Source organism: Corythoichthys intestinalis, chromosome 6, assembly GCF_030265065.1.
Source record: "Corythoichthys intestinalis isolate RoL2023-P3 chromosome 6, ASM3026506v1, whole genome shotgun sequence".
NCBI lineage: Eukaryota > Metazoa > Chordata > Actinopteri > Syngnathiformes > Syngnathidae > Corythoichthys > Corythoichthys intestinalis.
The window spans coordinates 3,849,905-3,875,404 of NC_080400.1; the positions used below are offsets into that span (position 1 = coordinate 3,849,905).

The 25,500-nt window shown below is 39.3% G+C and overlaps 1 protein-coding gene across 2 annotated transcripts in view; it reads right to left on the reverse strand.

Annotated features, from left to right (window-relative positions):
* Positions 1 to 731: 731 nt before the first annotated feature.
* Positions 732 to 25,500, reverse strand: part of LOC130917662 (calpain small subunit 1-like) — a 28,907-nt gene continuing 4,138 nt past the window's right edge. For both annotated transcript variants that reach the window (XM_057839291.1, XM_057839292.1), the window contains exons 2-11: positions 21,793 to 21,842; positions 21,691 to 21,727; positions 21,286 to 21,378; positions 10,885 to 10,942; positions 10,751 to 10,815; positions 5,201 to 5,269; positions 5,060 to 5,138; positions 4,876 to 4,992; positions 924 to 982; positions 732 to 845 (exon numbers count right to left, since the gene is read on the reverse strand). In XM_057839291.1, coding sequence (XP_057695274.1) covers positions 819 to 845; positions 924 to 982; positions 4,876 to 4,992; positions 5,060 to 5,138; positions 5,201 to 5,269; positions 10,751 to 10,815; positions 10,885 to 10,942; positions 21,286 to 21,378; positions 21,691 to 21,727; positions 21,793 to 21,839 — 651 coding nt within the window. In that variant the 5' untranslated portion in view covers positions 21,840 to 21,842 and the 3' untranslated portion in view covers positions 732 to 818. The remainder of the gene's footprint in view (positions 846 to 923; positions 983 to 4,875; positions 4,993 to 5,059; positions 5,139 to 5,200; positions 5,270 to 10,750; positions 10,816 to 10,884; positions 10,943 to 21,285; positions 21,379 to 21,690; positions 21,728 to 21,792; positions 21,843 to 25,500) is intronic.

Consider the following 25,500-nt stretch of genomic DNA (forward strand, 5'->3'; position numbering starts at 1 on the left):
CTTTCTGTTAATTTTTGGGTCATTCTTGGGTCACTTCCTGTCAACTTTTGTGGCATTCGCAGTCACTTCCTGTTGATTTCTGGATCATTTGAGGGTGACTTGCTGTCGACTTTGGGGTCTTTTTTGGGTCACTTCCTGTTGACTTTGGAGCATTCGTGGGTCACTTTCTGTTGACTTCGAGGGAATTTGCGGGTCACTTCCTGTCAGTTTATGGGGTGGTTCTTGGGTCACTTCCTGTCCATTTTGGGGGCATTTGCTGGTCACTTCCTGTTGGTTCTGACGGTGTTCGCATGTCACTTCTAGTCGGTTTTGGGGGCGTTTGCGGGTAACTTTCTGTCGACTTTGGGGGCATTTACGGTTCACTTCAGTTTGCTTTTGGGTTAATGCACGGGAAGTGACCAAGGAATATCCCAAAATTAACAGGAAGTGACTATTAGGACCCCTCCAAAACCGATTGGATTGAACGTCTAGTCCCGTCAGTGAATGGCAGCGAATGAGTTACCAAGGAAATGACTTCAAAATCGTCAAGTAATGGCTTGAAATCAACAGGAAGTGGCACAGAAATGCCCCAAAATCAACAGGAAGTAACCAAAACTTCCAGCTCTGGTTTAAGTGCCGTTGACGGTGGCAGATGACTAATTTAACTGGTAGGGTCAAATTCACCCCTCCCAGTCCAAATGGATTGGTCAAAAGTGGGCTAATGTTTAAAAAAGGCAATGAAGCGCGCCATCTTCCTAGGACTTTGAGAATTTTATTGCACGTAAGGCTTGTTACAGAGACTGCAATTATTGGAGAAAAGACGCAGCAGCTGGGAGCCTTCACGAGTACATGGTCAACTGGAGCCACTGGATGCCGTCAAAAAACAACAACAAAAATAGATCAGACCCTGACGCTTTCCGACATTGCGTCCAAAGCGTTCTTACCTCTTTGATATCCAGGCTGATGGAGCCGGTGTTTCCTTTGTCCAGAGTCTTGAAGGCATCTACGTATGGAGAAAGAAAATTTGTCAACAAAATGTGGCGTACAGTTGTCCAAACAGGATGGCCCAAAATGTACAGGAAGTGACCCGATTGTCTCCAAAAATCAAGAAGTGACCCAAGAAGTCCTGAAATGAACAGGAAGTGATCAAAACCAACAAGTAGGGAATTGAAATGAAAAGCAAGTGATTAACCCTTTAACACCGAACGTGCGACACGTTTACGCATATTATCTTTGAAGCCTCCTAACGCTGTAATTACGTCACCCACGTGCCCCTGGTTGCTCTCATTTGAAAGTACGGAAGTTGAGGTCCACACCAGTTTTTATTTGAAGTAAATCGACCAAGTAAAACGGGAGATAATGTCATTTGAGTTTTATAGTTTTTTTGCACTCATAAATATGCATTAAAACGCTGCATGGACCATGTGTCTATCTCCATATTTCCATCATTTCTTGTCCTTTTTTCAAAACCGAAAGCAGCACAAAAGACAACATATCCCAAGAGCCATTGTGATGTCAAGAATGACGATAGTAAAGTGAACATTTTTGATAAATTGACGAGCAAGGCGCCAACTAAGGAAAAAGACACGCAAAGCAAGAAACGGCCGGTTGGATTGAGCGAGCGACTTTGAAACGTGCAGAATGAATCGAAAACTAAATTTAGCGCAAGCTATTGCATTATTTCATTAACTCAAGGAATAGGATGAGCTGTATTTTTCATTGTTTTCCTCGGATTAGTCGGCGTCTCAGCGAGTAGAAGTGACAGCAGAAAAGTAGGCTGTGTGACGTTGTATTTGACTCAGCTCAGTGACCTGTTCAAAAACAAACTTTATTGGGTCGCATGCCTGAAAAAATTGAATTGAACTGAACTACTTGTCAATATTTTTAAAAATACTTTTATTTCAATGTTATATTTTTTCAATATGAATCTTTTATATAGATGTGTGTTCGAGAAGCTTAATTGAATGTACATACTATATACCTTTGATAAGGTGATGGGTACAATACCTAACTTCACTAAGAGGTATGCCGATCGATCGGGTCCAATCACGTCATTTTCAAAGTATCGGAATCGGCAAAAAAATATCGGACATGCCTTTTTTAATATATAGACCCTACCCACATGATGTCACAACTCCGGCCTCCTGACTGGTGCCGCCCAATTGTCCGTCAACACATTGTGTTTCCCTGTTACGGCTACGTAGATTCCTCCTATTTATGGCGTGTTTTTCTGCTCGTTAACATTAATAATCAAAATGGTGAAGGCGTGTGTGGCGGTCGGTTGCAATAACAGAGAAGATAGACGGAGAGACTTGAAGTTCTACCGGATTCCGAGAGACCCGGAGAGAAGAACGCGAGATGGGCTGCTGCAATTCGACGAGAAAACTGGGCTCCAAACGATTACCACAGATTATGTAGTAGTCATTTTATATCTGGTAAGATGCATTTAATATATATTTAGAGGGTTTTGGGCTGACAACCACAATTAAGATCATTGCTAGGCTAATCGCCGACAACATACACGTATGTATGTAGTGAGAGTGCTATCGCTAAACCATATAAACATTAAAAGCCCTAACTCCATTGACAAACGACATGAAATACATTAGACTTGACAGTGGATGTTAGCAATAACATAAGATTTTGAATTGAAAATTTCGTAACTCACCTTTCCAAGCACAAGATAGATTCCTGCCGAATTTTCGTGGACGAGGACCTGTTTCACCCAACCAGCAACGAAGTATTTATAAGCCTCCAAGCTCTTAAAGTTTTTCAAACTTTGGTGAGAATAGGCTGATTTTGTGTGGACAAGATAGTTGTACAGTTCAGGGTAGCTAGGAGATGTCAGGCAAATACGGCGGAGACAGCGGCTCGAAAAACATCAATTTAGGCATCAAATATGGATCTGGCGAATGGATAAACTGAAGCTTTTCCACATAACGCCTTTTATGCAACGCATCAAGTGAGTTTACGGCATCCGAAAGCACCGGGTCTTCCATGAAATGCATTATAAATTGCTCGATCAATTGAGACCATTGATAATACAGACACAAAATGACGGACAAGGGGGCGGAACAATACAGCGATCACGTGATTTTGTGACGTCGGTGGGTAGGGTCTATATATATTTTTTTTAATTAAATCATTTTCTAATTGTATTTAACGTTACAAACATAATATGTTTCACTTATCCAGAGTCTTTAGGGCTTAAGGTAGGGTTATCAAATTTATCCCGATAACGGCGGTAATTAATTTTTCAAAAAATGTATCACGTTAAAAATATTTAACGCAATTAATGAATGCGCTGCACGACCCACTCACGCATTGTCGCGCTCAATCTGTAATGGGGCCGTTTTACCTATATAGAGAGCTAAAAGGCAGCGTAGAATGAGTAGAATGAATTTTGGCAGCCTTTGGAGCCTTGTTTTAAATGGCTAAAGCCTTACAATCCTTCTCCCTACGATTAGAAATATCGTGGGAAGCAAGGTAGTAATTGATATTTTTCTTAATATTCGTCCGAGTATTATTCATTTTTTTCTTAATGCATTGCCAAAATGTATATGATCGGGAAAAATTATCGGGAATGATCGGGAGCAAAAAAACATGATTGGAACAACCCTATAGATTATATTTACTCTGTCTTCTCTACTATAATGAGGACAGTATAACCCAGAAACGTCAACGGCGCGACAATGTGGCCGCCGCGAGAACGCAGTGAATCGCGGGCGTTAAAGTCTATCAGCCAATGCACATCAGTCGCATTGCGGCCACGTGTTAGACGCGTCCCAGAAGCGGCTCCTACGTGACGCACGCAAAAAGAACGGCAGAGTTTATTATTTGACGCGAGACGCGGCCCTCCTGTGTCAATACTACTACCGGTAACTAGGATCGGGCCGGAAGTTACTCGTGTAAAAATACGGTGGATCCGGTCGATTTTCAAACTAGTATGCTATCGTAACCCACTTTTTGAGTCCATCAGATCTCTTGAGTGGTAGATCGGGGTACAGTCGACTTGTCTTTGTTGATTTACTGCTGTCTTCTCTGCTATAATAATAACCAAGACAGCCCCGTGTTCAATACAAAACCCTCCTACCACAACAAAACAAGTAGGAACTAATATTCACATAGGAACTAAAGTTATACAACATAAAATATACAATATAAATGAATACTACATCACATTTGTAAAATATAAACACATAAAATAAATTGAAACGAGCTAAAACACCTGTAATTAAATAATAAGAATAATACACAGATCCTGCTTATACAATTGAATGAATTTTTCTTGTGGCGCTTTAACTTGAGAAAATCCACCAATAAAGCTTTTGAAAACCGTTCATAAGGGGGGAAAAAAATCATTGAGGCATTTCATTCTTAAAATACATGTTAAAATCTTTGTCATTGGGATTGCTTTTCTCTTTAGCACAGGACTTCTTATTTTTTCTTTCTTTCAGAAAGAAAGCTGATCAATACGCGGGGTCTGTAAGGCAAACTGTTGTTGGATTATCTTTAAATACCCGCTACTTTTTGAGCAGAATTCTAGCTTTGTATAGGCTAATGTTCCTATTGTTGAAAGGTGTGTAGTAAACAACTAGCACATTTATATTTTGCATTTTGTTTTCTTATTTTCCCGAAAATGAACCGAACAGCGACCTCAAAACCGAGGTACATACCGAGCGAGATTTTTGTGTACCGTTACACCCCTAACAGGAAGTGATCAAAGCCAACAGGAAATGACCCAAAATGAACAGGAAGTGACCAAAACCACCAAGTAGGGACTTGAAATGAACAGGAAATGACCCAAAATGAAGAAGAGTTGCGTGACCAGAAATGCTCGTAAAGCAAGAGGAAGCAACTCTGCGCTCTCGAGTATGAAATGCGCGCGAGACTCACTGCACATGGCGTCCAGTCGCACCAGGCAGCCCACAAAGTTGTCAAAATCCATGTCGCCGTGCTCGTCGCTGTAGCGCCGGATGATCATTTTGTACAGTTGGTCTTGGAGCGGGAAGCCTAAAGGAGCACGCGGACGTCAACGCGGGCGAGAAGGCGTCTCGGCGGCGGGCGTTCGTTCATGTACCTGCGTCCTTGAAGGCGGGCCCCAGCTCTCTGCTGCAGATGACGCCCGACCCGTCCTTGTCGTGAGACTCGTAGATTTTCTGTAGGAAATGACAAATGTGTTCGGAGTGGGAAAGGGCGCGGCGGCCGCAAGGCGACTCACCTGCCATTTCTTGATGTTCTTCCACATGTGCTTGAACTCGTGGAAGCCTAGCTTGCCCGTGCTATCGCTCTGCGACGCCGTGCGGGTTAAAGACAAATGAGGTCACCAAGAGGGGGCGCCAAAAATAATTTCGACATATTTTTTGAAAAGTGTTATGAGTGTACATCAAATGAACTTGCGTGATTTCGACTTAACGACGCCTGAGTTTCGTCCGCTATTTTGTTTCGTTTTTTTTTTTTTTTTTTTTTTTTTAATAATGTTGACTTTTGTTTTGTGATACATGCTTTTATTTTGGCGCAGGAAGCAGAGAGCAGGTAGTACTTCCTCTTTACTTACAAGGGGGATCGCCGTTTACGGTGGTTCTGATGTAAATTAGGAAATAGTTTGTTGATTCCTTTGTTTTGTATTATTTTTGCTTTACACTAGTTTTAACGTCATTTTACCATTTTGTTTTTATTTACTTCTGCGTATAATTTGTGATTTTTTTTTTCTTTTTTTAATTTTCTTCAAATAAACATTTACAGTGCTGTTCAAATGTATTGGAACCCCTGCAATTCTGTCAGATAATGCTCAGTTTCTTCCAGAATATGATTGCACTTACAAATGCTTTGGTAGTAGTATCTTACATGTCCCGTCAATGTTCTTGACGGGACATGGGGTGCGGGGTCGATAAATATACGGGCCTGCTTTGTTGGCGATGCCGTCAAAGCTGACCGAATGGAATCACTGACAAAGCTTTTTTCGTTGAAAATTCTTCTGAGTAAATGCTTAAATCCCTCAATTCTTTATAGAGAAGGACGTAAAGCAGTCTCGATTCTTGGTTAAAAGCAAAAAAAAAAAAAAAAAAAAACTGCAGTTAGCATTTATTTTAGGTAAATATGTCAAAGTAAAATGCTAGTCTTAGTGAATGTAGCCAGCGGCAGACTTATGTAAATAGAGCTTTTCCAGTGAAAATTCTTGTGAATAAATGCTTAACTCCCCAGATTCTTTAGAGAGATGGACATAAACCAGTCTCGAGTCTTGGTAAAAAGCAACCAAAAAAAAAAAAGTGCAGTTAGCTTTAATTTTACGTAAATATGTCAAAGTAAAATGCTAGTCTGTTAGTGAATGTAGCTAGCGGCCGCCTAATGTAAATAGAGCTTTTCCGGTAAAAATTATTGTGAATAAATGCTTAAATCCCCAAATTATTTATAGGTATGGACATAAAACAGTCTCGAGTCTTGGTTAAAAGTGAAGAAAAAAAACTGTGCAGTTAGCAATTATTTTACGTAAATATGTCAAAGTAAAATGCTAGTCTGTTCGTGAATGTTGCTAGCGGCCACCTTATGTAAATAAAGCTTTTCCGGTGAAAATTCTTGTGAATAAATGCTTAACTCCACTGGTTTTTTATAGAGATGGACGTAAACCAGTCTTGGTTAAAAGCAAAAAAAAAAAAAAAAAAAAAATTTGCAGTTAGCATTTATTTTAGGTAAATATGTCAAAGTAAAATGATAGTCTGTTAGTGAATTTAGCTAGCGGCCGCCTTATGTAAATAGAGCTCTCCCGGTGAAAATTCTTGTGAATAAATGCTTAAATCCCCATATTATTTATGGACATAAAACAGTCTCAAGTCTTGGTAAAAAGCAAAAAAAAAAAAAAAAAATCATGCAGCTAGCGTTTATTTTACGTAAATATGTCAAAGTAAAATGCTAGTCTGTTAGTGAATGTTGCTAGCGGCCGCCTTATGTAAATAAAGCTTTTCCGGTGAAAATTCTTGTGAATAAATGCTTAGCTCCCCTGGTTTTTTATAGAGATGGACGTAAACCAGTCTCGATTCTTGGTTAAAAGCAAAAAGAACTGTGCAGTTAACATTTATTTTACGTAAATATGTCAAAGTACAATGCTAGTTTGTTAGTAAATGTAGCTAGCGGCCTGATGTAAACAGCTTTTTTGGTGAAAATTCTAGTGAATAAATGCTTAAATCCACGAATTATTTATAGATATGGCCATAAAACCGTCTCGAGTCTTGTTAAAAAGCAACCAAAAAAAAAAAGTGCAGTTAGCTTTAATTTTACGTAAATATGTCAAAGTAAAATGCTAGTCTGTTAGTGAATGTAGCTAGCGGCCGCCTTATGTAAATAGAGCTCTTCCGGTGAAAATTCTTGTGAATAAATGCTTATATCCCCAAATTATTTATAGGTATGAACATAAAACAGTCTCGATTCTTGGTTAAAAGCAAAAAAACGTGCAGTTAGCGTTTATTTTACGTAAATATGTCAAGGTAAAATGCTAGTCTGTTAGTGAATGTTGCTAGCGGCCGCCTTATGTAAATAAAGCTTTTCCAGTGAAAATTCTTGTGAATAAATGCTTAACTCCCCTGGTTTTTTTTACAGAGATGGACGTAAACCAGTCTCGATTCTTGGTTAAAAGCAAAAAAAAAAACTGTGCAGTTAACATTTATTTTATGTAAATATGTCAAAGTACAATGCTAGTTTGTTAGTAAATGTAGCTAGCGGCCTGGTGTAAACAGAGCTTTTTTGGTGAAAATTCTAGTGAATAAATGCTTAAATCCACAAATTATTTATAGATATGGCCATAAAACCGTCTCGAGTCTTGTTAAAAAGCAACCAAAAAAAAAGTGCTATTAGCTTTAATTTTACGTAAATATGTCAAAGTAAAATGCTAGTCTGTTAGTAAATGCAGCTAGCGGCTGCCTTATGTAAATAGAGCTTTTCCGGTGAAAATTCTTGTGAATAAATGCTTAAATCCCCAAATTATTTATAGATATGGATGTAAGACAGTCTTGATTCATGGTTAAAAGCAAAAAAAAAAAAAAAAAAACTGCAGTTAGCATTTATTTTACGTAAATATGTCAAAGTAAAATGCTAGTCTGTTAGTAAATGTAGCTAGTGGCCTGATGTAAACAGAGCTTTTTGGTGAAAATTCTAGTGAATAAATGCCTAAATCCCTGAATAATTTATAGAGGAAGCCTCTTCTGAAGACGGTACACAAGAAAGCCCGCCCGTCTCATCAGAACATAGGACATGGTTCCAGTAATCCATGTGTTTTGTTGACATGTCTTCAGCAAACTGTTTGCGGGCTTTTTTTGTGTACCGTGTTCCTCCTGGGGTGACAGCCATGCACACCAATTTGATGTAGAGAGCGGCTTATGGTCTCAGCACTAACAGGCTGACCCCCCACACCTCTTCAATATCTGAAGCAATGCTGACAGCACTCGAGTCACATGACATTTTGTAGGGAAAATGTCAAGCAGTACTCAATTTGGACATTTAGGGATTTACATAGTTTCTAAGGAGTGTACTCACTTTTGTTGCCAGGGGTTTAGATATTAATGGCTATATTTTGAGTTATTTTGACAGGAAAATAAATGAACTCTATTATATAAGCTGCACACAGACTACTTTTCATTGTGTCATTTTGTCAGTGTTGTCCCATGAAAAGAGATGGCGGAAAACACTCAGGTGACGAAGTTCCGCTCTGAGACCCCCAATTTGGCCAAACTCAAAATTTTCCAATATGCATGTGTGATACATCATTGGAAAGCTTAAAATCTCAAATTCCTGGGGGAAGTAAAATTTTGAACAGGAAGGAAAAAAAAAAAAGACAGCAAAACCGTATCTAGAGGCGGGAGCACACGAGAGCAGAATTACAGACGCCGCGACTTTAACGAGATATTATCGCGTACTTACCTTGTTTCGATCCAAAAACTCTGTGTAACATGTATCACTGAGTGTCAAGACACAGCTGTGAATGGCCACAGATGGATTTATTTGGCAATACAAGGGTCGCGATGCAGAAATCGCAGACGTCAAGGAGCGGTCAAGATGTTCTTTTTCATATAGACCCTACCCACGTGACGTCACAACTCCGCCCTCCTGACTGTTGCCGCCCAATTGTCCGTCAACACATCATGTTTCCCTGTTACGGCTACGTACATTCCTCCTATTTACGACGTGTTTTTCTGCTCGTTAACATTAATAATCAAAATGGTGAAGGCGTGTGTGGCGGTCGGTTGCAATAACAGAGAAGATAGACGGAGAAGACGGAGAGACTTGAAGTTCTACCGGATTCCGAGAGACCCGGAGAGAAGAACGCGAGATGGGCTGCTGCAATTCGACGAGAAAACTGGGCTCCAAACGATTACCACAGATTATGTAGTAGTCATTTTATATCTGGTAAGATGCATTTAATATATATTTACAGGGTTTTGGGCTGACAACCACAATTAAGATCATTGCTAGGCTAATCGCCGACAACATACACGTATGTATGTAGTGAGAGTGCTATCGCTAAACCATATAAACATTAAAAGCCCTAGCGCCATTGACAAATGACATGAAATACATTAGACTTGACAGTGGATGTTAGCAAGAACAAAAGATTTTGAATTGAAAATTTCGTAACTCACCTTTCCAAGCACAAGATAGATTCCTGCCGAATTTTCGTGGACGAGGACCTGTTTCACCCAACCAGCAACGAAGTATTTATAAGCCTCCAAGCTCTTAAAGTTTTTCAAACTTTTGTGAGAATAGGCTGATTTTGTGTGGACAAGATAGTTGTACAGTTCAGGGTAGCTAGCAGATGTCAGGCAAATACGCCAAAGACAGCGGGTCGAAAAACATCGATTTAGGCATCAAATATGGATCTGGCGAATGGATAAACTGAAGCTTTTCCACATAACGCCTTTTATGCAACGCATCCAGTGAGTTTACGGCATCCGAAAGCACCGGGTCTTCCATGAAATGCATTATAAATTGCTCAATCAATTGAGACCATTGATAATACAGACACAAAATGACGGACAAGGGGGCGGAACAATACAGTGATCACGTGATTTTGTGACGTCGGTGGGTAGGGTCTATAGTTACCCTTTTAAACTTTTTAATTTTTTTTTTGTTTGGATCGATTATTTATCATCTAACATATCGGAGAAAATGCGACAGTAACAAAAAAAAAAATGCAATTCAGCGATAATTTAGAGGTAGATATCCGTGACCTTTTTACGACGCCATTTTTTTTCATTGTGACGTCATTTGTTTAAAAGTTAAAAACATGCGAGTGAATCATTTTTTAAAGTCGTTTTTCTTGTTTTAAACTAAATATTAGACCAATTAATGATTCTAAGCTAAAAATGACAGACAATTTAAATAATAAATATAGTTACTTACCTTCTTTTTATGGCTAGGTTGACACAAAAGCGGTTGCGCGACGTCTGTAAACGGGGGTTTTCAGGGTAAAACGGATAATTAAAAATAGTTCAGGGGCGTCATGCGCCATGAATCTGCTATGGCAGCATATAGACATATTGTTCTATCAAACACAACAGTTATTTTGGCATAAAACAGCAGATTCTTTTAAAGAGGAGTGCAAGAGCAGAAACTGCTTTTTCAGTCTTGTCTATGTTTTCCGCCATATAGTTAAATATCTGCAGAAATGCCAGGGGTGTACTCACTTTTGTGATACACTGTAACACATGACTTGTGTCCGAGTAGACCGACGCACACACGCCAGCGATAACGGGAGGGAGATGGGTCTGCGTCAAAAGGATACGTCCATGACGGCCACCATGCTTCGGCACGACTCGATGCTGAAACCGTCCGTCTTCAAATTTCCATCTGATACCAAACATTAGCGTGAGCCCGGTTAGCTTAGCGCGGCGGCGCGCGCCGATACGGCGGACTCACGCTTGGCGAGCACTTGGTTGAGGATGTTCATCAACTCTTTGGGGCTCACCTCCATGTCCTGAACACAGAAACAAGGCAGAGCTTTTACAAACGGACACATTTTCAATAGACACAAAATCTGAATTACTACAACTTTATTCTGAGATTTAGACTTTAACTGTCACCCTTTTCAAAGGAACATTTCATGCATGTTTCAGTGCGGGCTTTCTGGCATTCCTCGCATTGCCGTCCGGGGCGGCGTTCGCAGGCGTGCCTCGGGGCGCCGGAGGCCCGCCTGTGACTTTGCGCTCGTGTACACAACAGACGGAAAGGGCGTGTCAAATGTATGTGTGCATTGTTGACGGAGCCTCCCTCAGCAGACCTCAACTTTAAAGCTCCGTTCAGACCAGACATGTTTTTCCTCGTCGCACAAAGTCAATACAATCGTGCGTTGAAGCGCGATAAGCGACGGGGTGCAGGATCGCGACGGATTGCAACTTGCGCATGCGCGAATCGACGTCACTTCCTCTCGAGCGATGACGGCAGATATAGATATGTACGTGATGGATTCAAATACAGGTGCAACAATGAATCGATTAATCGAGGACTAATCAATTAGCAAATTAATCGACAACTATTTTGATGACCAGTGAATCCTTTAGGACACAGGTGTCAAACAGATTCCAGAAAGGGCCAAGTGGGTGCTGGATTTTGTTCCAACCGATAATGCGCAGAGTTTAATCAATGAACTTCCTGCTGAAACAAGCAGCACCTGACAAAGTTTAACTGATTACACATGTAAAAGATCTAATTGGTGAAAAGGTGTCCTCTTCATTGGTTGAAAAAGCAAACCTGCACCCACTAGGCCCTTTCTGGAATCGGTTTGACACCTGTGCTTTAGCACCTTCTTCCCCTGACAATAAAAGGCCGTTCTATTCTATTGCATTAAACTTGTCCAAATTCTTGAAATGATAACATATTTAATTTCTCTCAGATTTCTTCAAATCCAAATGCCAAAATTCATTTTGCCACATACAAAAAAAAAAAAAACACATGGCAAAAAAATGCCACATGCCAAAATCCATTTTGCCAAATACCAAAAAAAAAGCCACATGGCAAAAAAAATGCCACTTGCCAAAATCATTTTGCCACATACCATAAAAAAGCCACATGGCAAAAAAAAAATACCATATGCCAAAATCCATTTTGTCACATACACAAAAAAATGGCACATGCCAAAATACATTTTGCCACATATAAAAAAAAAAAAACCATGGCAAAAAAATGCCACATGGCAAAATCCATTTTGCCAAATACCAAAAAATGCCACATGGCAAAAAAATGCCACATGGCAAAATACATTTTGCCACATACCATAAAAAAATGGCACATGCCAAAATACATTTTGCCACATACGAAAAAAAGGCACATGCCAAAATACATTTTGCCATATACCAAAAAAAAAAAAAAAAAACATGGCAAAAAAATGCCAAATGCCAAAATCCATTTTGCCAAATACCAAAAAAAGCCACATGGCAAAAAAATGCCACATGCCAAAATCCATTTCGCCACATACCCCAAAAAAATGCCACATGGCAAATAAAAAAAAAACACATGCCAGAATCCATTTTTCCACATACACAAAAAAATGCCACCAAAATCCATTTTGCCGCATACCAAAAAAATAAATAAAAATATGGCAAAAAATGCCTCATGCCAAAATCCATTTTGCCACATACCAAATACCACTTTTCGTTCTCTCTGTCTCTCAATTTTCAGACATCTTACTATCTAAACTAGCTTCTTAATGGGGCTGCAACAACTAATCGATTAAAATCGATGAATAAATTCGTTGCCAACGAATTTGATAAACCATTTTACCGGCAGTTATGAGCAGTCCCATTTGGGCCCTTGTTTGTGTGTAATGTGAAGCTGCGCGCGTGGCTGCCAGCAATTACAGCAAGAGAGAGAGAGAGAGTTCACTGCTGCACTCAGGTTGGGTTGCTGAATCAATCTTACAAAGTTGTAAAGTGTCAGATCGTCTTGTTTGTTCTTAGATCCAGTGTGCCTCCGTTAGAGGTGAGCAAATGAAGGCAATTGCATTGTTTGTATTCTTTGTTGATGATACGTTACTACTTATCACGTAGCGCTAAGCTTGTTAGTGATTATGCTAATCAGTGTCCTATCATGTTTTGGAAAAGCATATTAGCGCTTTGGTTATTGTAAGGTAGTAAAGTTGAAAGTGAATTTCTTTTTTATAAAGAAAACACATACATAAACCAATTCAAATAACAGCTTTGTCTCAACACAAACTCCCATTCTAACTGTAACTTGTCATACAAGAGCGTGTGCTTTGAAATTGGATTTTGTCTTCATTGTTACTTACAACATGCCTAAAACAACTTCAAGTTAAACGGTGAAGGTAGTTGAAAAAAAGAGACACTTATTCGATTAATTAATTGGCCGATTAATCGATTATAAAAATAATCGGTAGTTGCAGCCCTAGATTAAACAATAACACTGCTTCTTACATCTTATCAAAGACTAACTAAAAAGAGTAGTTAATCTAGTGGTGGCCATCATTACTGGGGTGGTAACACATCTCAATAGCAGCCAATTGGACGGGACCTTATTAAGACCGAACTGATTATTGAACGGGGGTCATGGCTACATTTCTCACGAATATGAACCTAAATAAGTGATAGGCTAAATGATCAATGCAAAATAAATCTGTAATGACTTATACTAACTTTCTTGTGTATTGGGTCAGGTGGGACATCGTTCGATTCAAACCTTTGTTTTCAAAAAAAACATTTTGAAAACTTCCAGAATAAATGTCTGGCAGCTTCCTACTCGAGTTATATAGGTTAGGAAGTTCAAACAGTTAAATGTTATGCTAACTCTGATGCAAGTCGGACTTTCAGTCGCAAAATTAGTGGTGTGTTCCCCACCTCGACAACTTTGATGTCCATTGATGTCTTTTTACATTAGTCACGATGGCCGCTGTTGCTGCTGGCCGAAAAAGAAAAAAAACTTTAAATATCCCTCTTTTCGAAGGGGGCGGAGGAGGCAACATGTAATTCTGTCGGGGCGGGGTGAGTCTGTGTGTGGGTTGGCGGATTATATCATCGGCCAATCAAACATGTGTTTGAGGGGGGGGGGGGGGGGGGGGAATGGACCGGCACATTCAGCAACTGAATAGGAGTACCGTATTTTTCGGACTATAAGTCGCACCAGCCATAAAATGCCTAATGAAGAGGAAATAAACATATATAAGTCGCAGCGGAGTATAAGTCGCATTTTTGGGGGAAATTTACTTGATAAAATCCAACACATAGAACAGATATCAGCAGTGGCGGACTTGGCAATTTTGGGGCCTAAGGCGAACATATCCAGGGGCCCTCTTCATTGGTCAGGGGTTAAAAAGGTGAGAAGGGTGTGGAGGAAATATGTTCCGGTACACTAGGGCTGTCCTAAATGACAAATTTTCTCCTGATTAGTCAGCCGACTAGTTTTACGATTAGTCGACTAATCTAATAATGGTCTTTTTTAACTAATTTAGCAATGAAATTTTTGTTGACATTTATTAATTCACAAAACCATTTTGGAACACTTAAATTCTTTATTAAAGTACAAATAATCATGTAAATAACAATAATTAATCACAAATAAACAATGAGGTTAAAGGCTGATAGCATTTACTAGTGAAAAGAATGGAAAGTAAACAGATTCAGAACTCTGACTTTGCCTTTCCAACATTATTCAAAACAATTCTTGAAAAAAAAATTCTAGCATTATTATTATAGTATGCTACTATATATAATAGTAGTATAATAATTATAATAATTATTCATTGCCGATCATATTTGTCATAAAGAGTGTCATTTGAATGCTATTCTTAGTGTGGAATCTGTATTCAGTAGTATTTACTCAACAAATTATAATATTAATTCTGAAGTATGTGGGATTAACTCCAGAAATCGTTATTTATATGACGAACATGACGTGCTTTTATTTTGAAATTTTCACCGGAGGTACGATCGCTAAACCGCTATCCGAAAGCTGTAGACTCGGTAAAAAAACATTCTTCGTCATTGCTTGTGGTGTCACTAATAGATTTAATTTTTTTTCGTTAGCAAATGCTTTTAACCAGCTGTTGAGTGTTATAGTATCACTGATTGGAACTGTACTGCATTGTTTCGCCACATGGTGCGCTGTCGTGTATTTTATGTTTGGTGTGAAGAAGAAGAAAGTTAAAAGAGACATTAGTGGCCTGTTCTCAACTCCTCCCTCACTGCACTTTGGCTCCCATGGAGAGCCCGTTGCCTCCTGTGTTCGAAATAAACGATAGCTGACGTGCAAAGTTGCAAGTGAGCTGTAAAAATAGCCAGCTTAGTGGCGTGAAAAATGCGGGAAAGCTAAGTGAAGCTAACGAACAGCTAAGCACAGCCAAGCGAAGCTAAACGGCGCTAAATGAAGCTAGGCAACTGATACTCAGTCTGTCGTCGTGGAACAGTCCATTGTAGTGCGTGTGTGTGAGGGAGATATAATATAAATGCAGCATTCAAATGGCTTTCTTTTTTGTTTGGTATGCTGACATAATTATACATGACAAATAGTTGAGGGTGCTGCTGGCTCCGGTGGCTCAAGCTCTTGCTCTTTGGGGCAAGGGCAGCTGGTTGGGGGCCCCCTACTGGTTGGGGGCCTAAGGCGATCAACCTACTTCACCTGAATAGTAGATCCGCCTATGCAAATATGTCATCTTGAAAGGCAATTAAAATAAAATAGAGAACAACATGCTGAATAAGTGTAGAGTATGATAATGTTACATAATGCATGAACAATGAAATGTGAACGTGGCCTGTATGTTAACGTAACATAGCTATTAAGAGTTCTTCAGATAACGAGAGCATAAAGAACATGCTATCAAGTTTACCAATCCATCAGTCTCATGTGAAATGATATCCACACATAAGTCGCTCCTGAGTATAAGTCGCACCCCCAGCCAAACTATGAAACTGTTGATTTTGGGTCACTTTGTACTAGGCCTGAACGATATATCGTTTAAACATCGCCATCGCGATGTGCGCATGTGCAATAGTCCCATCGCAAGGACGTGCGATAGTTTTTTCATTTCATTTTTTTAAATCCACAAACGTTTGTTTTGAGGAAGGAGAGGGAAAAAAAGCGCACAGCTTCTGTTTCTCTCCAGCAAGTCATCGGCTCCTCCCCCTCCCCCTGCAACAGCGGAGTGGAGGGAGGAGGGGCCGAACAGCAGAGCGGAGGGAGGAGGGCCCGTTCTCAAAGTGAAAGCAAGCAATCAACACGTTGGAGGAGCAAGGAAGACTGTATCCAAAAGGAGTTTTGGAAGTATTTTGGCAAGAACAAGACTATAAGGGACAAAAAACAGCCCTGTCGACAGTGCCTCGCCATGGTTGCCTCAACAAGAAGTAATCTGTCAAACATGTGGGACCATTTAAAACGCAGATATCTATGCATTCCTGCTACGAGCTCCCCATCAGAGGCTTTTTAGCACAGGTGGGAACATTGTTACGTGCCAACGTTCTTGTCTCAAGCCTGCTATAGTGGATAAACTAATAGTCTTGGCCAAAAACCTATGAGACCCAGTTGAGAATTGCTGAGCAAGGAAGGTGGACGATATGCAGACAAATACATAACACAGCTGAAGGAATGTCTTTTCTTCTTTTTATTCATGTGACAGCTATCAGGAAGGCAGGAAATTTGGGAGTTAAAATGGTTCTGTTATTCATCACAGTTATTTGCACTTATTCAGTTCAATTATTTACAAGTTCAATTGAGTTTGTTTCTTTTATATTTAAATTTATTGTAAACCGTATTTTCAAATAACTATATATAGTACAGCTGCACATAAAGTTTTGATACTTAATATTTTTGTTGAAATATTTTTACAACTTTGTTGCCGTTTTGCAGTTTTATATTGTTATATTTTGTGTAAACAACTCAGGGGACTAATGCACTTGCACTTTTATTAGTCAGATTTAATATTTAAGTTCAAATATGTTGACAACTTTGTTGTTTAACTGAGGTTCTTATTTATTGTTATAGTTTGTGAACTCTTTTGTCATATTTAATATTTTTGTTCAAATATGTTGACAACTTTGTTGTTTTACTGAGGTTTTTATTTATTGTTATAGTTTGTGAACAACTCTTTTATTTGTCATATTTAATATTTTTGTTCAAATATGTTGACAACTTTGTTGTTATTTTACAGAAGTTTTTATTTATTGTTATATTTTGTCAAAAACTTAGGGGACTAATGCACCTGCTCTTTTATTTATCATTTAATGTATTTGCTGCTGTTGAAGTGTAAAATATTGTATTCAATAAATGATCTATTTTGTGCAGACATGACTACCTGGATACCTTCATACAGAAATCTTCATCATTCACAAATTAAACGGTATTATATGAATACACTGCGGTCACGGTGTGTTATGTAAAGTATTTCCAAACAGCTATTCAAGTCATTTAGTGAAAATTTCTTTAAAAAAGATAGATCTTTTTTTTTTTAATATCGCAATATAATATCGCAATATATTGCAAACCTAAAAAAAATCGCAACAATAGTTTTTTCCAATATCGTTCAGGCCTACTTTGTACTGATTTTTCAGTCATCGTTTCCCATTGAAAAAAACAATGTCATCGCAATTTCTTGGGCTTGAACGTTTGCCTTTTGTTTGCTTTGTCACTTCTTTGAGGCTTCACACATTGCGCGAGTGACGATGAGAAAAAAGCGGAAGAACAGGTTAGACGAGACAGGATGGGACAGGGCGGGGCCGGCCTCGGAATGCTGGGCGAGACAAGACTGAGTCGCCACGACAACCACAAAGATGAAAGATTGAACTTTCAATGAAATCTCTGTCCTCGTGTGTGTACGTGCTCTCTTTTTCGTGTGCGCAAATACGATTAAATTACAAGTAGTACCTAATTTATGCTTCCTGTGCTAAAATAAAAGCATGCATTACAAAACAAAAAGTCAAAATTATGAAAAAAAAAAAAAAAACTGGTGACAAAATGGTGGACCAGACTCCGGCGTTGTAAAGTCGAAATCACACCGTAACCCGACGACTACCTGTACTATGATATTCGGCACATTTGATCATTTTTTCACATTTTGACACAATTTTGACAATCCTGGTCCTATATACCCTACCCACCGACGTCACAAAACCACGTGCTCGCTGTGTGGTTCCGCCCACTTGTCCGTCATTTTGTCTCTGTATTAGCATTGTTTTCAATTGATCGAGGAATTTAAAATGCATTTCATGGAAGACCCGGTGCTTTCTGATGCCGTAAACTCACTGGATGTGTTGCATAAAAGGCGTTATGTGGAAAAGCTTCGTTCTATACAGTCGCCAGATCCATATTTGATGCCCAAATCGATGTTTTTCCACCCACTGTCTTCGCCCTGTCTGCCTGACATCTGCTACGCTGATATTTACAATTATCTTGTCCACACAAAATCAGCCTATTCTCACGAAAATTTGAAAAACTTCAAGAGCTTGGAGGCTTATAAATACTTTGTTGCTGGTTGGGTGAAACAGGTCCTGGTCCACGAAAATTCGGCAGGAATCTATCTTGTGCTCGGAAAGGTGAGTTACGAAATTTTCAATTCAAAATCTTTTGTTATTGCTAACATCCACTGTCAAGTCTAATGTATTTCATGTCGTTTGTCAATGGAGTTAAGGCTTTTAATGTTTATATGGTTTAGCGATAGCACTCTCACTACATACATACGTGTATGTTGTCGGCGATTAGCCTAGCAATGATCTTAATTGTGGTTATTTGTCAGCCCCGTAGACGAGGCCAGTTTCTTTCGCTTGGTACCAGCTAAATATTATTCAAAAAATAACGATGGTGGAAGAAAGGGAAGTCACAAACATCTTGAATTTGAAACTATGTCGTACTACGTCGTATGTTGTCGGCGATTAGCCTCGCAATGATCTTAATTGTGGTTATTTGTCAGCCCAAAACCCTCTAAGTATATCTTAAATGCATCTTACCGGATATAAAATGACTACTACATAGTCTGTGGTGATTTTTTGGTGCCCAGTTTTCACGTCGAATTGCAGCCGTCCATTTCGCTCTCCTCTTTGGATCCCTCGGAATACGGTAAAACTTCAAGTCTCTCCTTCCATCTTCTCTGTTAGTGCAACCAACAGCCACACACGCCTTCACCATTTTGATTATTAATGTTAAGGAGCAGAAAAACACGCCGTAAATAGGAGAAATGTACGTAGCCGTAACAGGTTAACACTATGTTTTGACGGACAAGTGGGCGGTAACATTCAGGAGAGCGGAGTTGTGACGTCACGTGGGTAGGGTCTATAGGAACTTTTTTTTTTTTTAATTCCATTTTTTTCCCCAAGATGTTTTGCAAATACCAATCCCAGAGCTATATTTTTAGACCAGTAAAAATAATGGGGAGGGGGGAGTCATATTTGTCTTGAGTTAAAGTGAGCCCTGCTGCTACTTCCTCAAGAAACGCTCCGTTTACAAATATTACGATGCTTTGTCATGATCATTATCGTTTTTAAAGGGCAGTCGTCTCACTCAGCAGACGTTGTTGCCTAAGGCTTTGATTTACGCCAGCTGAAATTCAATTGATCAATCAAATTTATTTATATAGCCCTTTACAGAACCTGAAAGGCCCTCAAAGTGCTTTACAACAAAATATGACTCAAGATAAATAAAAGCCAGGAAAGTATTATACAACTAGAAACTGCAATTTCTGGAGAAATTACTTCTGGTCTTTGATGTGTGGAGATACAGATCTTAGCCCCGCCCAGGTTGGTTTAAGGGCAATTCGGGGAGACTATCAGGTCACTTCCTGTTGATTTGGGCACATTTGGGGGGTGTGGCCTGCTCATATCAGGTCATTTGGGGACATTTAGGGGGCGTTGCCTGGTCATATCAGGTCATTTGAACACATGTAGGGTGCGTGGCTTGGTTATATCAGGTCATTTGGGAACATTTGGGGGCGTGGCTTGATCATATCAGGTCATTTGCGGGCGTGTCTTATTGATATCTGGTCATTTCCTGTTGATTTGGGGACATTGGGTTTTTTTTCCCATTGAAAATGAATGGGAAAAAATTTGGACGTCCATGGCCGTCAGTGGCATCGACTTACATAGACGCCAATGGAATCCAAGCACATTGGCATCAATAGAATGGACAACCATGCCCACAATTGCATTAAACAAAGTAAATGCCATTAGAAATGAATGGGAAATTTGGACTTCCATGGCCATCAATGGCAGCACCCTTCATAAGCATCAATTGAATCGGGGAAGTTTGGGGGACATGTCTTATTGATATTTCCTGTTGATTTGGGGACATTGGGTTTTTTTTCCCATTGAAAATGAATGGGAAAAAATTTGGACGTCCACTGCCTTCAATGGCATCGAGTTACATAGGCGTCAATGGAATCCAAGTCCATTAGCATCAATAGATTTGACATGCATGGTCGTCAATGGCATCAATCCAATGTAAATTCCCTTGGAAATCCCATTGGAAGTGAATGGGAAATTTTCCCATTAGAAATGAATGGGATAGTTTTTGGCAAATTTCCAGGGAACCGTAAATTTTTTCCAGATTCTGTTTACTATCTTTATGCCCCTCACCGTCCTGGAATTTTTGATGTCCAAATTATGTGATTTGGTCAAAAATTGTAGGACAAGTAGCGTTTTGAATTTTTTTTTTAAAAATCAGAAAATCAGCGTTTACGGGCGAACGGAAAATTTTTCGGTGCCGTTTGAAAAAGTCCCTGTGTCAAACGAAAATTCTGGTAGTGCCGATACTTGAATGTGCCGATCGGTCAAATGGTTTGGGCTGCGCGACGTGCCGATAAAACGCGGAGAATAAATTGCTAAAATATATAAGAATAAAGTTGCAGAACAACATTATTTGGCTTTGACAAAAAGGCAAAAACCAGATAATGACATTAAGAAAAAAAGAAAAGTGACAAAAACAGTGCACCGCAATAGAAGTCCACCAAATAAAACAATAAAAGCGGAAAAAAAAAAAAAAAAAATCACAAAAAGCACAACCATGCTGAAAACACGCCACAAATCCAATACTTCAAAAATAGATGAATCGGGCGTGGATACAGATACTATCGGATTGGGACGTCACTACACAGTAAAATATATAAAATGTAGTTAAAGAATTTTTGAAGTGAATAAATATCAAAATAAAAATGTAAATACATATATAACATATTGAATCGAATCAGTGAAAATTGAAACTACGGTAAATATTGAAATAAATAATTATGCCAAATACTTAATTTTTTTTTCTTTTTTTTTTTTTAAAACGCAGATTTAAAATGTGTGGTTCCTTGATGAATTTTGTCACCACTGACCCGAAAGCGTAACTAACCTCTCCCGCCAGCTTCTTGAAAGCTCTGCGGAAGGACTTCTCCTCATCGTTCTCGTGAGCTTCCTCGAAGGCTAGAGGTCTGCGGGGAGGAGGCTGAAGCAAAACAAAGCAGAAAAAGCAGCGTTAGCGCACACAAACATACTTTCCAGCATTTTATCTTAAAGGCATAGCTTTAAAAAAAAAAAAAAAAAAAAAACCTCCATCCATTTTTAAAACAGAGGATTCAAAATGAGGGGAAAAAGTAGCGGCTTACAGTCCTAAAATTACGGTACGTACGTTCACAAAAATCAGAATTAAGCATGTCGTCTTACACTAGAGAACGCCCCCCCCCCCCAAAAAAAAAAACAACAAAAAACCTAGTTCTGAATGTGCGCCTAAGTATTCAAATTGTGCGCGCAGACTCACCGGCGCCGACGGGATGAATATGGCCGGATCGATGTTGCTGCGAAAGGTAGAAGTGCGTTAGCGTGGCTTTTAGCATTGAAGGACAAGGGCCATCTGTCTCACCTGACGATGTTCAGGATGCCGCCGATAAAGTGCTTGGCAAAACTCATTTTCTGAAATACAAAATCAACGGAAAAACATCATGATGACGTCTTTGAGAGGGAAAGCCAAACACCCGACATATAGCGCTGGCTAAAACTCAGGCAGCCGCTAGCTACATTCACTAACAGACTAGCATTGTACTTGACATATTTACGTAAAATAAACGCTAACTGCATGGTTTTTTTTTTGCTTTAAAGGGTATGTAGCGGCAAAGGGGGTGTGAGACATCAATAGAACCGTTATGTGCCAAGATAACAAATATTGATAAAGTTAACAAACAAATCAATCACATTAATGAGCAATTATCGAAAATAGATCGAAAATGACGAACATTTCCGAAAGTGTTCCGGAAACAGCCGAATGGGGCGGGGACGTCACGACAAGTGAATGAAAGTCGAGGCGGAGCCAGTTGCCATTGTTTTTTATCGAGGAGAGAGTAGCGTTCGGGTTTGTTTGACCAAAACATCACTAGAATGGTTCAAAACTGCTGTGCTATGTGGTGTACAAATAGTTATTTATCGGAATATAGTATCCATGAGTTCCCGAACTTGAAAAAAAAGCTGGACTACGCAGACAATGGGTAAAGTTCGTCCGTGCAAAGGGGGCTAATTTTCTAGACACAGCCTCCGGCACGGTTGTCTATGGAGCGCATTTTCCACCTGAAAGCTTCTCGAACTATGGACAAGTGAAATCGGGTTTTGCTAAAAGATTGCTGCTCAAAGGAGATGCGGTGCCGACCATACACGCGCAGCCACCTAAATGTCCCGAGATATCAAGAAAGAGGACGATGAGTGGCAAAGGAGGCGAAGGCCAAGCAAAGGAGGGGAGCAGCCAAGCTCGAAATGGCCAGAGTGAGTACTCTTTTATAATAAAAAAGTGTCACGCATTGGATACAGGACTGGACACATGTATAAATTATCTTTCGTAAAATATATAGAACAAATCCTCTGATCCCATTCATATTTGTGTCTGTTGGCAGCTATGATAGCGCAATAAATGATAATTATTCTATGCATTCCTTTATTTTGCAGTCACGGTGTCACAAAACAAATCATTGGTGTTTCCCACACGATCTGCTGCCGATGTTTCATCAGTGTCATTGCTCCCCTCAATGACCGTTTCATTACGCTGCATTGGCGTTGGTTTGGGCTCAAATTGCTAACCTAAAACACCGATTAAAGCTTCGTAACTCTCCTCTTCACCATTAGATGAACATTCGTTACGTCGGATTCGTCGCTGAAACTAGAAAGGAAATTGTCTGCCATCATCGCCGCCATTCAGTATTAAAGCACTGAGCCTTTTTCTTGTTGAAGAAACAATTCTGAATTCTCTTTTATTGACAAACGAGGGGTGTTTCTTCATGAGGGAACCTGGAATATGTGCAGGACGAACACAATGCATCAGCCTAAACAGCTCAAAACACCCCTAACCCTCCCCTCGCTAGAAGGAATTCTATTGATGCAGACAGGCGCTGCCCCCCTAGTGGCCGGTGGCACTCTCTTCACTTGTCGTGACGTCACGCACACAATCTGCCAGATCTCGGGCGCCGGTCATTTTAGCTTGACAATCGAGCCGAATTTCTCTCATTTTCTTGTGTGTAATTACAGGAAGTGGCATGATATGAATACAAAAGGCATGCGTTTATGGATAAATGATGGAATATTAACATTTTCCCAGGGCACTACATACCCTTTAAACTAGGGCTGTCAAAATTATCGCGTTAACGGGCGGTAATAAATTTTTAAAAATTAATCACATTAAAATATTTGACGCAATTAACACACATGCCCCGCTCAAACAGATTAAAATGACAGCACAGTGCAATGCCAACTTGTTACTTGTGTTTTTTGGAGTTTTGTCGCCCTCTGCTGGCGCTTGGGTGCGACTGATTTTATGGGCTTAAGCACCCATGAGCATTGTGTAATTATTGACATCAACAATGGCGAGCTACTAGTTTATTTTTTGATAGACAATTTTACAAATTTTATTACAACGAAACATTAAGAGGGGTTTTAAAATAAAATTTCTATAACTTGTACTAATATTTATCTTTTAAGAACTACAAGTTTTTCTATCCATGGATCGCTTTAACAATGTTAATAATGTTAACGCCATTTGTGTTGATTTATTGTTATAATAAACAAATACAGTACTTATGTACCGTATGTTGAATGTATATATCCGTCTTGTGTCTTATCTTTCCATTCCAACAATAATTTACAGAAACATATGGCATATTTTATAGATGGTTTGAATTGCGATTAATTACGAATAGTTAATTTTTAAGCTGTAATTAACTCGATTAAAAATTTTAATCGTTTGACAGCCCTACTTTTAACCAAGAATCGAGACTTTTTTTTTTTAATTTCCTGGACTTAATGTGGTTACGTAATGGGTTATTATACAGTATCATAACAACAGTTCATATAGATAAGTTTGTACTGAGAGAAAAAAAATTACGTTAAAAAAAACAAAACAAAAAATCTTAAAAATATAAGCAGTTACTCACAATGTTACTTATTACTGGAGTATAGGGAATGGGACGTACTACGTCATTGTTTGGACCCGCCTCCATGCTGGCAATATAATTCACTTCCGGGCCGGCAGAGTCAATGCGGATTGTAACGTGTGATAGTGCTAAGCTAACTCTTTCGGTGTTTTAGAAAGAAAATATGGGTGCTTATTGTTGCGTTACCGGGTGCAACAGCGTCTCCTACGACAAAAAAAGGGGCTAGGAAAAATGGACTCACTTTTCACCGTTTTCCTGCATGGAGGACCAAATATCAGATCACGAAGGTACGACGGATGGCTGGATTGCAGCGGTTCGTCGGAAAAGCATTTATGATCATATTTCTGCTGGAATGAGAGTGTGTTCCTGTCATCTCTACTCTTGTAAGTTGAACGCTTTATCCACTTTTGGTTTCAATACGTTTTTGTTTTTTTACACCGTTGTGTAAATCTGCCTCGGTAGCAATGCTGGCCTACTACGACTCACCTACCTGTTGTGTTCCTAGGTAAACCTGCTGACAACACATCCCGATTGGTCACCATCTCTCTTCTTGGATCATTTGACAAAGAAAATTTGTTCAATGGAGTGGTTCCATTTGTCCTGTGTCGGACTCAAACAAGCCCCTGCAGCAGACGCCATCTGGGTCTGCCCTTCTCGTCGATGAACTGCGGGCTTTTAACTTGTGAAAATGCGAGAACTTTAATGCACATATTTATTCTGCCTGGCTATTTAACTATGGCCAGTGACGTTGTTTTTTTTAACCACTTTGACAAAGACACCTTTCATTGTAATGTTGAATTTATATATTCTATTATTATTTTTAAATTATAATATTCTTATTTGCACTTATGTAGACTTTAGACTGTCAATTCAAATAGTGTTGGAAAAGTTGCAATACCTAAAATAGAAATGCAAGAACTGTAAAGTACATATTTATACACCTTTATTTACCTAAGGCCACTGGATGTTTTTTAACTGCTTTGAAAAATACAGGTTTTGTTGTGATCTTGTATTTATATAGTATATAGCTTTTTATTATGTATTATATTTGCTGCCCCCTGCCAGAGTGTGGGCCATTTTGTACTAAAATGATTTTAAACTGTCAGTTCAAATACTGTGTTGGAGACTAGTACTTGCAATACTTAAAATGGAAATGCAAG